General features: G+C 35.6%; 4 protein-coding genes across 8 annotated transcripts; 3 read left to right on the forward strand and 1 right to left on the reverse strand.

Moving 5' to 3' along the window:
* Nucleotides 1-1,881: 1,881 nt before the first annotated feature.
* LOC107945067 (transcription factor ABORTED MICROSPORES) lies at nt 1,882-4,987 on the forward strand. 5 transcript variants are annotated; one of them, XM_041108290.1, is made up of 9 exons: nt 1,882-2,209; nt 2,351-2,449; nt 2,538-2,714; nt 2,821-2,899; nt 2,977-3,045; nt 3,123-3,797; nt 3,881-4,189; nt 4,286-4,462; nt 4,546-4,987. In XM_041108290.1, the coding sequence occupies exons 1-9, from the start codon at nt 2,103-2,105 to the stop codon at nt 4,768-4,770; spliced, it is 1,917 nt and encodes a 638-aa protein (XP_040964224.1). In that variant the 5' UTR covers nt 1,882-2,102; the 3' UTR covers nt 4,771-4,987. The 5 variants fall into 5 exon arrangements, with proteins under 5 accessions (XP_040964224.1, XP_016734396.1, XP_040964223.1 ...); XM_016878907.2 differs by having other exon boundaries at nt 1,905-2,209; nt 2,343-2,449; XM_041108289.1 differs by having other exon boundaries at nt 1,956-2,209; nt 2,343-2,449; nt 4,549-4,987.
* A 328-nt stretch (nt 4,988-5,315) lies between these two features.
* Nucleotides 5,316-8,645, reverse strand: LOC107945069 (probable 26S proteasome non-ATPase regulatory subunit 3). Its single transcript, XM_016878908.2, has 9 exons — nt 8,500-8,645; nt 8,287-8,375; nt 7,939-8,129; nt 7,304-7,441; nt 7,101-7,237; nt 6,875-6,929; nt 6,690-6,800; nt 6,284-6,523; nt 5,316-5,966 (listed from the first exon to the last, which is right to left on the reverse strand). Exons 2-9 carry the CDS (start codon nt 8,363-8,365, stop codon nt 5,463-5,465), a joined length of 1,455 nt encoding a protein of 484 aa, XP_016734397.1. The 5' UTR covers nt 8,366-8,375; nt 8,500-8,645; the 3' UTR covers nt 5,316-5,462.
* A 264-nt stretch (nt 8,646-8,909) lies between these two features.
* LOC121224639 (uncharacterized) lies at nt 8,910-9,466 on the forward strand. Its single transcript, XM_041108292.1, has 2 exons — nt 8,910-9,203; nt 9,319-9,466. The coding sequence occupies exons 1-2, from the start codon at nt 8,925-8,927 to the stop codon at nt 9,442-9,444; spliced, it is 405 nt and encodes a 134-aa protein (XP_040964226.1). The 5' UTR covers nt 8,910-8,924; the 3' UTR covers nt 9,445-9,466.
* Nucleotides 9,467-10,278: 812 nt separating this feature from the next.
* On the forward strand, nt 10,279-11,378 carry LOC107940491 (serine/threonine protein phosphatase 2A 55 kDa regulatory subunit B alpha isoform). Its single transcript, XM_016873925.2, has 4 exons — nt 10,279-10,466; nt 10,580-10,678; nt 10,790-10,909; nt 11,097-11,378. The coding sequence occupies exons 2-4, from the start codon at nt 10,610-10,612 to the stop codon at nt 11,361-11,363; spliced, it is 456 nt and encodes a 151-aa protein (XP_016729414.2). The 5' UTR covers nt 10,279-10,466; nt 10,580-10,609; the 3' UTR covers nt 11,364-11,378.
* Nucleotides 11,379-12,114: the final 736 nt, after the last annotated feature.

Consider the following 12,114-nt stretch of genomic DNA (forward strand, 5'->3'; position numbering starts at 1 on the left):
TGCAACTTATAGCATTCAGACTTAATATTCCTTTTCTTTTGTAGAAATTATAGGATTTACCTTTGTCTCCCTGAGACTTAGATCCAGCCACAAGATGTTTTATCTTGTCATACAAGGCTAAGGAATCATAGACTTCATTAATTGTGAGAGATTCACGACTATACAAAATTGTATCTCTAAAGGTTGAATATGACGGAGGCAATGAACAAAGCAGAATTAACCTTAAATCGTTTTCATCATACTGAATCTCCATGGCTTCTAAGCCTAAGATGATTTCTTTAAACACGATTAAGTGTTCGACCAAAAACGTACCTTCTTCCAAAAAATGAGAATAAAGACTCTATTTTAGATGCAACTTGCGAGTTAGGGTTTTCAACATGCATAGCTACTCCAACTTTGCCCATAATGTAGCGGCGGTTTTCTTCTTCAACACGTCCTGTAGAATATCATTCGATAGATGAAAATGTAATTTTGTTAAAGCCTTTTAATCTTTACGCTTCTTCTCTAAGGCATTTTATCTAACCCTAGTAGGGTATCCTTCAAATCCATCTGCGCAATAACTGTCTGTATCTTTACCTACCACAACGCAAATCTGGTGTTGCGATCCAACAGCGGATTGTCATACTTCATTATCGTCATTACCATGATTGAGACAAGCAACCCGAAAAGCTTTGATACCAATTTGTTATAATTAAAGTTGATAATGGCAGTAGAATGATCATAAAGTAATAAGAAAAAAAATTTAAGAGCACACAAATTTTACGTGAAAAACCCTTTTGGGAAAAATCACGGGCCGAGGAGGAGAAAATTCACTAATGTTGAAAACTGAATAATACAAGAGGAGTTTCAACTACATCTATTTAAATGTTGAAAAACCCTATTCTAATGAATATCAAATAGAATAAGTTTAGTTTTATATGGCGTTTCAGCCTCTTACCCCCACATTAGTTATCAGGTATGGGTTGTTGTAGAATTCCCATCAATTAAGCTCTTTGACCATAACTTTAACATTTGCCATCTTATATTACGTGTCATGACAAGATTGTGCCACATGGTGCAAAAATAGTATTTTCTCTTGAAATTTATTTAAATATTATAGAAAATTACAAAAAAATTATACAGAATTATGAAAAATATAACAAATTATAAAAATTATTTAAAAACTATAAATATATTAAAAATTACAAAATATTATAAAAACAAATTAAAAGTATATGAAAAATTATAATAATAAAAAGACCCAAAATTTTACCATTTTCATACAAACAATATAACACCTATAAAAAAGTATAAAAAGAATAGCTTCCATCACCTATGAAAACTCTAATTGATTTTTCCTTCGACCATTATTTGGTTGGTTTTCATTGTAGTTTTTAGGGAAAAGAAAGAGTGCAATGAAATTCTTAATTAAATTGTTTTCTATTAGCATCTTTGATGGAGCCGTAGACTCAATTAGGCCTGTTCTGCCAGATGATTCCATGTAAACACTATGATCCAGCTTTGAGCTGTCCTTTACTCACCAAAAATATAAAATATTTTGTAATTATGAATAAGGACAGTTAATAAATTCCTCCAAATGGGGAACAACCAGGCTCTTGGGATATATTGGGCAAATCAGAACGCAACTGCCTGAATGTATATAGCTTTAACTTTCGTCTTTCTTTACTTTGAAAGCCAAAGCAGCAGAGTAGTTGAGACACGAGACAATCAGTAACACATAAGCCATATTTCAACAACTTATATAAAGCAGTTAGTTAAAGTTTTATACGTAATCTTAGCTCATGCAATATTTGCTCCTTCAATATATCTCCATTTCTTTACTTTATTTTATATTCCCATATATAAGTTTGAACTTCTTTCTCATGCAAGCACTGCATTTCACCTACCAAATAACAAAAATTAAACAGGCTTTCTTTCTACATATAAAAATAATGAAAACACTGGCAAGGGGTTCATTAAAACTTTGAAAGTTTCTCCATTATTGGGTTTTAAGATTTTCTTCTTTCTTTTTAGAAAATGGAGTTGGGGTTTTAAGGATGAGGTAAGTGTATGTTTGAATCGCATGATGATGCAGATAACCATTGCTATCAACTCAACCTTGTATGCATCTTTGGTTTTGTTTTGTGTTTTGTCTGCCATTGTTCGTTTGTTGGTTTTCCTATTTCATTCAGTCAAGAGAAGCAAGCATTTCGATTTTGGAATATACCAGGTTTCTCTTTGGACTCTCTCCTTCTCTCCCTCTTTGGTAATTAATTAATTTGTCAGTTTTGTATTAAGACAAAAAGTGTCTGGTTTTTGTTATTTTTAAGGAAATTGCATGCATTTTCTGAATTTCATTGAAGGTCATTAGGATGAACATCTTTCAAAACCTCATGGAGAGACTAAGGCAGGTGGTGGGTCCTAAAGGATGGGATTATTGTGTTCTCTGGAAGCTCAGTGATGATCAAAGGTTTGAGTTCTAATCATAAACTGCTGCGTGCATGTGGTGACAATATATATATATATTCAGATACCAATGTTAATGGATATTTTGTCAGGTTTCTGGAGTGGGTGGATTGTTGTTGTGGTGGAGCTGAAAGTATAGAAAGTAGTGGAGAGCTTCAATTCCCAGTGACAACAGTCCTCCCATGCAGGGATGTGATGTTTCAGCATCCAAAAACCAGATCCTGTGAACTGCTTGCCCAACTTCCTTCTTGCATGCCCCTTGATTCTGGGTATATTATTTAGTACCTTATAGTGCCTCTCCCTCTTTCCTCCTCCTTCTTGGTTCATTTGTGTTTTTGATGAGTTTATACTGCTGCTTTGAGAGATTGTAAACAGAAGTCATGCACAAGCCTTGATATCAAACCAACCCAAATGGTTCAACTTCTCTAATAACTCTGATTCCAATGTCTTAGAGGTTAGTGTATTGATACACCTTCAAGCCCCTCATTGTTAAGCTGTTTGATATATCTTCTTACTACCCTTCTTTTGCAGGAAATAGTTGGAACTAGGATTTTGATTCCAGTTGCAGAAGGATTAATTGAATTTTTTGTTGCCAAACAAGTATGTGTGTGTGTATATATATAGTAATTTTATTGGTTGCTATGATTGGAGTCAATTCTTTTAATGTTTCAAAACAGGTTTGTGAAGACCAAAATGTGTTGGATTATATTGTGACACTGTGCAACATCTCATTAGAGCAAAGCTCAATGATGAATTCAAGTTGCATGGATACACATTTCACTGCTCTAAACGCGCAAGCATTGAATGAATATCAAGCAAAGACTCATTTAAGCAATGAGAATGACCGAAAGGATCCCATCATCAATCATTTCCAGCCACCATTGACGACAACACTCGAAACTCTAAACCTACCTTACGACATCTCCATTGATCAAATTCGATCAACCAACACCCTGCAGCAGTACCATTATCTTTCAGAAGATAAAAACAAGAAGAATATGGATGTATGTGTTGAAGGGTCTCATGAAGTGTTCCTTTCGGACAAAGTTGTTAACCCACTTAAGTCTTCCGTGGATAATGGACTTCAAGAGATGGATCCATTGAATTCCATGATGACCAATGAATCAATGGTTATCCAAGGGAATGAGAAGGACTCTATAAAACAAGAGAATGGACGGTCTGATTCGATTTCGGATTGTAGTGATCAGAATGATGATGAAGATGATGCAAGGTACCAACGGAGGTCAGGGTCCAAAGGGCAGTCTAAAAACCTTGTTGCAGAGAGGAAAAGACGGAAGAAGCTTAATGAAAGACTTTATTCCCTTCGATCTCTGGTTCCCAAAATCTCTAAGGTACTTGACTTTCAATCAGTGTCTTAAGTAGCCTTAGACCGATATATATATATATATATGTTGTGAAATTGTATATTTTTCAGTTGGATAGAGCTTCAATCCTTGGAGATGCGATTGAGTTTGTGAAGGAACTGGAAAACCAAAAGAAAGAACTCCAAGATGAGCTTGAAGAACATTCAGATAACGATAATGGTGCTAAGAAAACAGGAATGAATGGAGTCCACAAAAAGTTCCAATCTGAGATTTTCTTACAAAATGATCAAATCCCTTTGTATTTTAACCTTGAACATGACAAGGGACCAAATGGCTTTCCTGTTGGAGTTAATGGCAGTGTCTCAAGGGCACAAAACCAAGAAGTGGACACTTGTGCAGACAAGACACAGCAGATGGAGGTAATAGCAAATACATATATGTTCTTGTCTTTTATTCATGTGCAATTTCATGGGGTTTTATATAATTTCTAATTAAGAAAGATGGAAAGTGTATAGGTACAAGTTGAAGTTGCTCAAATCGATGGAAACCAGTTTTTTGTTAAAGTGTTTAGTGAGCACAAACCAAGTGGGTTTGTTAGATTAATGGAGGCTTTGGATTCATTGGGGTTGGAAGTAACAAATGCAAATGTTAACAGCTTCAGAGGCCTTGTTTCCAATGTGTTTAAAGTAGAGGTAATTTATCTTAAAACAAGACATGCACCTTGCTTTATATATATATGGCTATTTTGACCCAACTAAAGTTGTAATTGATGTAGAAGAAAGACAGTGAGATGGTTCAAGCGGATCATGTGAGGGAGTCGTTGCTGGAGCTAACCCGAAACCCTTCCAAGGGGTTGTCTGAGATGGTAAAAGCTTCAGAGACCAACAATGGTAATGGGGTTGAATGTAATTATCACAACCAGCAGCAACATCTCCACAATCAGCGTATCACGTCCCATCACCACGAACTCCATCACTTCCCACCAAAGCAAGCGGCATGACCTTTTATCTTTTTTCTTTCTTCAAGTTGTGCATGAGACAGGGACTTTAGACCCTTTAGCTTATATTCGTAGAATAATATGCTTGCTTTAAGCATTTTGGCAGACAGATAAGACCATTAAGGGTCGATCTGTGGGATTAGTTTATATGTAAAAGGTTTGCTGAAAACTGAAAAGCATTGGAGCCAATCAAAAGACTGGCACCAAATCATTGATCTAAGACTTTTTTCCTTTTTTCTTTTTAGTGTTTCTGGCAGTAGCCATGGCTGATCTTAATTTCCACACCCATCTTAAATTAAGGTGAACTTTACAAATTACGACTCACTAATCGATTGGGTACTTTGAGTTTTTCTTTTTTACGACCCACCATCGATTATTCTCTTTAAATGTTGCTCTGTCCCAGAGAAAACACATTTCAATATTGAAACAATTATATACCAATGCTTCATTTGACAAAGCAAAGATGAAGTCCATCAAGTATCTACTTCTAGTTTCCAAATCATTTGTTCGAATCTGCTCCAAATTTGCTGTGAATTGTAAACCTAATATCCAAATTTGAAAATTATCTAAATTCATAATACCGAGGGAAAAATAGAGAGATCCGATTTTTCACTAGGGCACTTGAAAGGAAAATAAATGCACAACTTGATGAAACCATCGTATGGTGGATAAATTTACTTTAGTATGTCACTGAGTTAAAACTCGTCGTCATCTTCCTCTGCAATATGCTTTGCAAGCTCTTGCTCCTGTTGTCGTCTTTCTCTCTGCTTCTCAGCACTTTCTTTCTCCTTGTGGGAATTTGGTGGGAACCGAAGTGCACGCACTGCCTCGTTATGCATATTGAGGCAGAAAGCAATCCTAGAATTGAATACCGTTTGAGGCTCAGTCATAGAGTAGATGTCTCCAGTCTCCTTTGACAGCATACATCTACTTGCATGATCCAATGTCGCATCAATAGCTCCATCTCTGATTGCCTTGGCTACTATGCTCTCAGCATCAGCAACAGAATCCAATCTAAGCTTCTTGGCAACATCAACCAGTGAGATGCGAGAATATGAGATACTTATGTTGCGTAGCCCAGTCCGAATGACATTATGCCGCAGCCTTACAATCAAATTATGGGTCCGGCCTGAACTGAAAGTACTTGAGAACTTCTCAGCAACAGATCTGAAGAGCTCCAGATCACCAATGCGTACAGCCTGAATACATGCAAACATTTATCGTGTTCTCAAAACCAGTTGTAAAATATTGGAATTGCTGAGACTGAAGAGGCAATCAGAAAACAATTATAACTCTTGGTTTTGTGCTAAATTTTGTGATGTAAATAACAACAATGCAAAGTTCGATGATAATATGCGCGAGGATAGTGATAAAACTAGTGAAAATTATTTAAGAGCTATGCACATGACGTTCTCTCTTTTTCCTTATTGGGAAATATATGCATGGAATATATCAGATGTTAGTCCCCTATAGAGCAAGATGAATATAAAATCAACTCTGATAAACTCAAACTCACATTTGTCAATTCAAAATATGGCCTCAATGCTTTCTTCATCCCCTTCTGCATAAAAACAGTCCTCTCAGGGATTTCTCCTAGCAGTAATCGGACAATGATTGCCCATTTGTTGCATTGAACCCGAAAACCAAGAGCTGCAATAGGGGCTTTCCGAGCAGCTTGGAGAAGACACTCTTTGGCATCAGTGTACTCCAATTGGATTGTCCTAATCTTCCCCAAGTAAAAGAGGTACCGGCAAAACTGCACAGGAGAACCTTTTGTCTTAGGATATGAAAGCTGATTATAATGTTTTTATATAACCATAATCATAAGCTATATCAATCCTCCAGGCAAACATTTCATAACCATAACTATATAACTGCAATTTACTGGTCAAAGACAAAAGATGTAAAAGTTTGCGACTTGCCTGCTGATTTGAGTGAGCTTCAAATCTAGGTGCCTTTGATCTCAGTTTCTCAGCTTGATCATACAAATTGTAATGGAGGTAATTGCGAAGTAGCAGGTTGAGAAGTGTCTCCTTCATGAGAGCAATATCCAAATATAAGAATCTTAACATCAGAGATATACTTTCTCAAATATCTGAAAATTTACCTGACCCAGCTCGTCATGACGCAATGTTGCAATCCGATGCAGGGATAGAAGGTTACTGTCAATGAGAGATCATCATAATTAGACCTTAAATACCATACTGTACGTTCAGATTATGTATGGTAGAAGCACAAAATGCAGAAAATTTCTTTGAAAGACAACACACATCAGAACATATATGAAAGACAACAAATAATAAAAGCTAAGACTTTTATATAATATAGCTCACCCCCTAATTTCAGCAAGATCACCTGTGAGCTCATAGCAAAGAGAGTAATAGAAGTACAGCCTAGCAGCTAGAACATCGACAGTCCTCCTATTGATATTCTTCAGCCGGGCAATGCTTGCAGAGGAACATGCTTTAGCCTGAAATGAGATAATATTATGTACGAGAAACAGGAAATGTCCCAGGGAAACTATATGCTAATGTACCTCATTGTATTTCTTTTGATCAATCAGAAACATCAGGACAAGCAAGTAGCAGTAGATTTCTATCTCTGGCAGGGAATGTTTAGCAGGTGCTTGAGGCGCAGAAGTAGCAGTGTCAACTTCCATTGCATGCTCATCTTCCTGACACAACATTCAACAATTGAGTTCTTAAAAGAACAAGAAATACAAGAGTTATTAAATTATGAACATTTTACATACTTGCACCCAAAAGAAAAAATTAGGTGGAAAAGAGTGCTAAAATGGAGAAACCAGACTAGTGACAGACAAATTTAAATGACCTTAGAACTAGAAAATCTACTAAACTCGTGAAGGTGAACACATGGAAAAATAAATATCTCAACAGAGATGGTCAGTTAAGGGCCAATCAACAATGATTAACTTCAGTAAACAATCATTTATTTTATATCTTTAGCATGTTTTCAATGCTTTTTAATTAACACGACATCAAGACTAACGTAATAGGATAGCATGCCAATGAATTAGAGTACAAAACCATAGTACAAATAAGTCACCAATTCACTCTTACCACAGGCATCAAAATCACCTTAACACTGGAGGAAAAAAAAACCACAATAACACGAATAACTGATTAAAGCAACGCCCCATCAAAAGATTACCTTAGGAAGACAAGAAGAAAGCCGAGTAAGGGCCTCGGATCCAGGGATAAGAGTGAAATTGAGGAATGCAGAAAGCGCAGATGCCTTCAACTTCCGCCTTAAAGCCATAGTAAGTCTTATAGCCCGCAAAATACGGCGAACTTCACGGTCATATGCACCGGTCTCTATCAGAGACGCAATTTCCTTCAAATCTAACACAAATCCATAAGGAATTGTTCAAAATCGAGAAAAAAATCATAAGTACCCAATTCAGTAATCATTGGGAAAAAAAAAGAGTTAAATTTCTACCGCTAAACATAAAAAATATGTATAAAAGGCAAGTGGATATTATAGATTGATTGAGCTTACGGTGCAAAGTGGAAGGAGAAAAGGAAGGAAGGGAATTGGAAGGAGCTGCTTGCTCTTTCATCTCCACATCTTGAGTCATTTTAGGAAATCTGAAAACAAGTGCAAAATGAAATGAAAATAATGAAAAAAGAACTCCGATTAAAAAAGAAATAAATTTTGAAAGAGGAAAAGCTTCAATGCTAAAAATAAAAGGTAAAGAAAGAAAAAATTGACCTTGGATTCGCGAGAGGAGATCCTAGACTTGGAGCAATCTATAGCCGAGACTGCAGAGGTGCAAGTTTTTGGGTTTTCTACTGAAGTTTCTTCGGCAACAAGTCAGGAGAGGAGAGCCGGAGAAAGAGAAAAAAGGGCGGACTAAACGACGCCGCTTAGGTGGAAATCAACAGTCTTTCTCAAACGAAGGTGAAACGCATCGTTTGGTTTGACAGCAAAACCCAAATCTTGGGCCGAGGATGTCTATCATTTATTTTCCTAAAATCTATAACTTATAAAAAAGGTGAAAACATTAATAGCATGTTTGGTCGGGTGTAACGGATTAGCCATTACACCCCTAATCTGTGGCCCCACTGAATACACTGTTTGGTTCGCTGCATCGGCCTAATACGGGCTATTACGTTGCGGACGGATTCGACTTTTCTATGCTTCAGCGCCGATTTGCTATTACGTTCCAAAATCAAAGATTGCCTAATCGGTCTCCCTTTTACCCTCCAAGCAGAAATCGATTCTCCACCCCACCCCACCCCACCCTTTCCCTCTCCCTCCCAACATCAACAGAAGCCGCCAGCGAACCAAACCTCCAGCCAGTCCCGACTTTCATCTTGGCATGTGGTGAAACTGAACCATTTGTAGCTGCCGCAGTTCCCTTCTCGCTGAAGATCTCCTGTCCTCCGACGACAATGGTTGCCGCCAAGAAGACCGTAAAGACCCTTTTACTCGTTTTCTATTCTTCTTCTTTTTTTGAATATTTAACCTAAATTTTCTGAAAACATGCTAATTCATTTTTATGTTGTTGATGATGGTATTTTGATGCAGAAGAAGACCCATGAGAGCATTAACAACAGATTGGCTCTCGTTATGAAAAGTGGGAAATACACTTTGGGTTACAAAACTGTTCTCAAATCTCTCAGAAGCTCCAAAGGTATTCCATTGTTTCTTTAAAAGTGGGAAATACCGCTTGACTGGAAGTTCTCTCAGGTGTTTGGAGAACGGACGGCCGAAGAGGAAATTCAGGAAGGTGTGCTATTTGGATTTATTCGATTTGGTTTCTCTTAGTGTTGATTTTGTCTCAGTGCTAAAGAATTATCGAATTTTATTGTTTTTTAATCTTTATAGCTAATAATCTTTTTTTCCCTTGCTATTTATTTTTCCATTGTTTAAATTGGTAATATATATTGTTGGATTAGTGTATAATGTTAAGATCTAGGTCTAGCTTCATGCACTGTATAGCTTCTCAAAGTGTGATGTGAAGCAATGAAGAATTTTTTGTGTTTTGGAATTAACTAATTATCGGTTGAGTTCAGTAATTAAGTTGAGATTAGATGTTATTTACTGAAAGTCTGAAGAAGGAATTCAATGAACTGTAGATTGATCTAATTACTAGGTTCCTGGTCTTGGAGGGTGGTGCACCATGTAAAAAATGTACTAAGCAAGTCCTTTGTGGTAAGAGACTGAGTTTGCCTACGTGACTGATGCTCTTTGACTTTAGGGTGTTATTTATAGACTAACATGGAAGTAAAACTAGTTTCATGCATTAATCAGATGGTCTTACTTAGGAGTCTGGCCATGCAAGTGACAGTTTGATGAGGTTTTGATCCAGTAAGAACCGTAATTTCTTTGTGAACCATCTCGGGATGGGCTGTTATTAGTTTTGCTCTTCATGATGCCTTCCTTGCATTGGCCTCAACTCTAAGCGTGACTAAATAGAAAATTTTGAAGAGCTTTTCCATGATGCACTTTGATTGATGAGTCTGCTTATGTGAAGAAACCAGTTGCGGGCGCGATATACTTGGTACTTATATGTCCTACATGTTCTGCTTCTCTTTTCACTTCATTTACATGCCATTGTTTCTTTTTCAGATGATATCATATCTGCAATTAAATTCAATAGAAATGGCGATCACCTTGCTACCGGTGATCGTGGGGGTCGGGTGGTTTTGTTTGAAAGGACTGACACTCAAGACGTACGTTCTCTGACCATTTTTCTTTTTAATATTTCTGAACCTACTTGTTTCACTTACTGTGATTCTCCGGTGTTATGTTCTCACACTTTGTCATACCGTTTTATAATATGTAGCATGTTGGACATCGAAGAGATCTAGAGAAGATGGATTATCCAATCAATAGGCATCCTGAGTTTCGCTATAAAACAGAGTTTCAGAGCCACGAACCTGAGGTATTTATGTTTGGTTTGTGGTAGACATAAACATAATGATTATTGGGAGTACATGCTAAAAACTTTCTGGACTTGAATATTGAAAACGCGTACTCCCTTGGTTTCATACAGTTTGACTATCTGAAGAGCTTGGAAATTGAGGAGAAAATTAACAAAATTAGGTGGTGCCAGTCATCTAATGGTGCTCTTTTTCTTTTGTCGACAAATGACAGAACAATCAAGTTATGGAAGGTAGGTAAAGGCATATTTTCTATTCCAAATTTTACAATTATGAAGTTATACACAAATTATTATTGTGATAACTCCACTATTTTTTCCCAAGGAATATCAATATCCCAAAAACAGCAACATAGCAAATCTACAAATTTAACCTTGTCATCCTGTTGGGTATTTCTAATGTCATTTCAAACTTGTAAAGGTACAAGAGAAGAAAGTCAAAAAAGTATGTAACATGAACGTGGACTCAACCAAAGCCATGGGAAATGGTCCTATTGTTGGTTCAAGTATATCAACAAGCTCCAAACAATACATTGCAAATGGAGGATGCACAAGCAATGACTTCTCATTCCCAACTGGGGGTTTCCCATCTTTGCATTTGCCTGTGGTAGTTGTTGTGAATCCAGAATGTTTATTTGTTAAGATACTTTGGAATCAATACTTTTTTTGTCATTTTTCCATGGTTTAGGCAGTGTTTGATATGCCAATACTTTTATTATATGGTTTACTGATCTAACATGTAATGCTTCTGTCACAATTGTAGTCTTAACATTTTAGCCGTCGGAAATTACTTTGAATTTTTGTTATAAGAATATTGGTTATTAAGAATATTGATTATTAAGAATTTTATTAAATTATATATTTTAATTAAAATATATTTAATAATAATTATGTTAAATTATATTTTATAGTATCATATATTATGATTTTAGTAAATTTATATAAGAATATTGATTATTAAGAATTTTATTAAATTATATATTTTAATTAAATATATTTAATAATAATTATGTTAAATTATATTTTATAGTATCATATATTATGATTTTAGTAAATTTATATAAGAATATTGATTATTAAGAATTTTATTAAATTATATATTTTAATTAAAATATTTTTTAATAATAATTATGTTAAAATATGATTAAATTATTTATTATTGATATCAATAATCTTATTAAAATTTAATAACAATAACAATAATCATTTACCTAAACAAATTTCTATTAAGGGTATTCTAGTCATTTTAGTTTTTTTCCCTTATGCTATTACACCTCCATTTCATTCAACCAAACACAAGAATACTATTACGCCTCTATTCTATTACATTCAACCAAACAATTGAATTGCTATTACGCCTCTATTCCAATACAGCGAACCAAACGTGCTCTAAAACTTGTAGAAGTAAGGGTGTAAATGAATAGAATATTCGATGAACT

Source organism: Gossypium hirsutum, chromosome D12, assembly GCF_007990345.1.
Source record: "Gossypium hirsutum isolate 1008001.06 chromosome D12, Gossypium_hirsutum_v2.1, whole genome shotgun sequence".
Lineage (NCBI taxonomy): Eukaryota > Viridiplantae > Streptophyta > Magnoliopsida > Malvales > Malvaceae > Gossypium > Gossypium hirsutum.

What these genes read in the sequence shown, in the direction of transcription:
- LOC107945069 (XM_016878908.2), bottom strand. Translation starts at nt 8,365, where the DNA reads ATGACTCAAGATGTGGAGATGAAAGAGCAAGCAGCTCCTTCCAATTCC. An exon ending in GTCATGACGAGCTGGGTCAG is followed by an intron (nt 6,801 to 6,874) that starts GTAAATTTTCAG and finishes GCTCTCATGAAG; the next exon opens with GAGACACTTCTCAACCTGCT. An exon ending in AAGCTCACTCAAATCAGCAG is followed by an intron (nt 6,524 to 6,689) that starts GCAAGTCGCAAA and finishes TCTCCTGTGCAG; the next exon opens with TTTTGCCGGTACCTCTTTTA.
- LOC107940491 (XM_016873925.2), top strand. Translation starts at nt 10,610, where the DNA reads ATGGATTATCCAATCAATAGGCATCCTGAGTTTCGCTATAAAACAGAG. An exon ending in TTCAGAGCCACGAACCTGAG is followed by an intron (nt 10,679 to 10,789) that starts GTATTTATGTTT and finishes GGTTTCATACAG; the next exon opens with TTTGACTATCTGAAGAGCTT. An exon ending in GAACAATCAAGTTATGGAAG is followed by an intron (nt 10,910 to 11,096) that starts GTAGGTAAAGGC and finishes AAACTTGTAAAG; the next exon opens with GTACAAGAGAAGAAAGTCAA.
- LOC107945067 (XM_016878907.2), top strand. Translation starts at nt 2,063, where the DNA reads ATGATGATGCAGATAACCATTGCTATCAACTCAACCTTGTATGCATCT. An exon ending in TCGATTTTGGAATATACCAG is followed by an intron (nt 2,210 to 2,342) that starts GTTTCTCTTTGG and finishes ATTTCATTGAAG; the next exon opens with GTCATTAGGATGAACATCTT. An exon ending in AAGCTCAGTGATGATCAAAG is followed by an intron (nt 2,450 to 2,537) that starts GTTTGAGTTCTA and finishes ATATTTTGTCAG; the next exon opens with GTTTCTGGAGTGGGTGGATT.
- LOC121224639 (XM_041108292.1), top strand. Translation starts at nt 8,925, where the DNA reads ATGCTTCAGCGCCGATTTGCTATTACGTTCCAAAATCAAAGATTGCCT. An exon ending in TGGTTGCCGCCAAGAAGACC is followed by an intron (nt 9,204 to 9,318) that starts GTAAAGACCCTT and finishes ATTTTGATGCAG; the next exon opens with AAGAAGACCCATGAGAGCAT.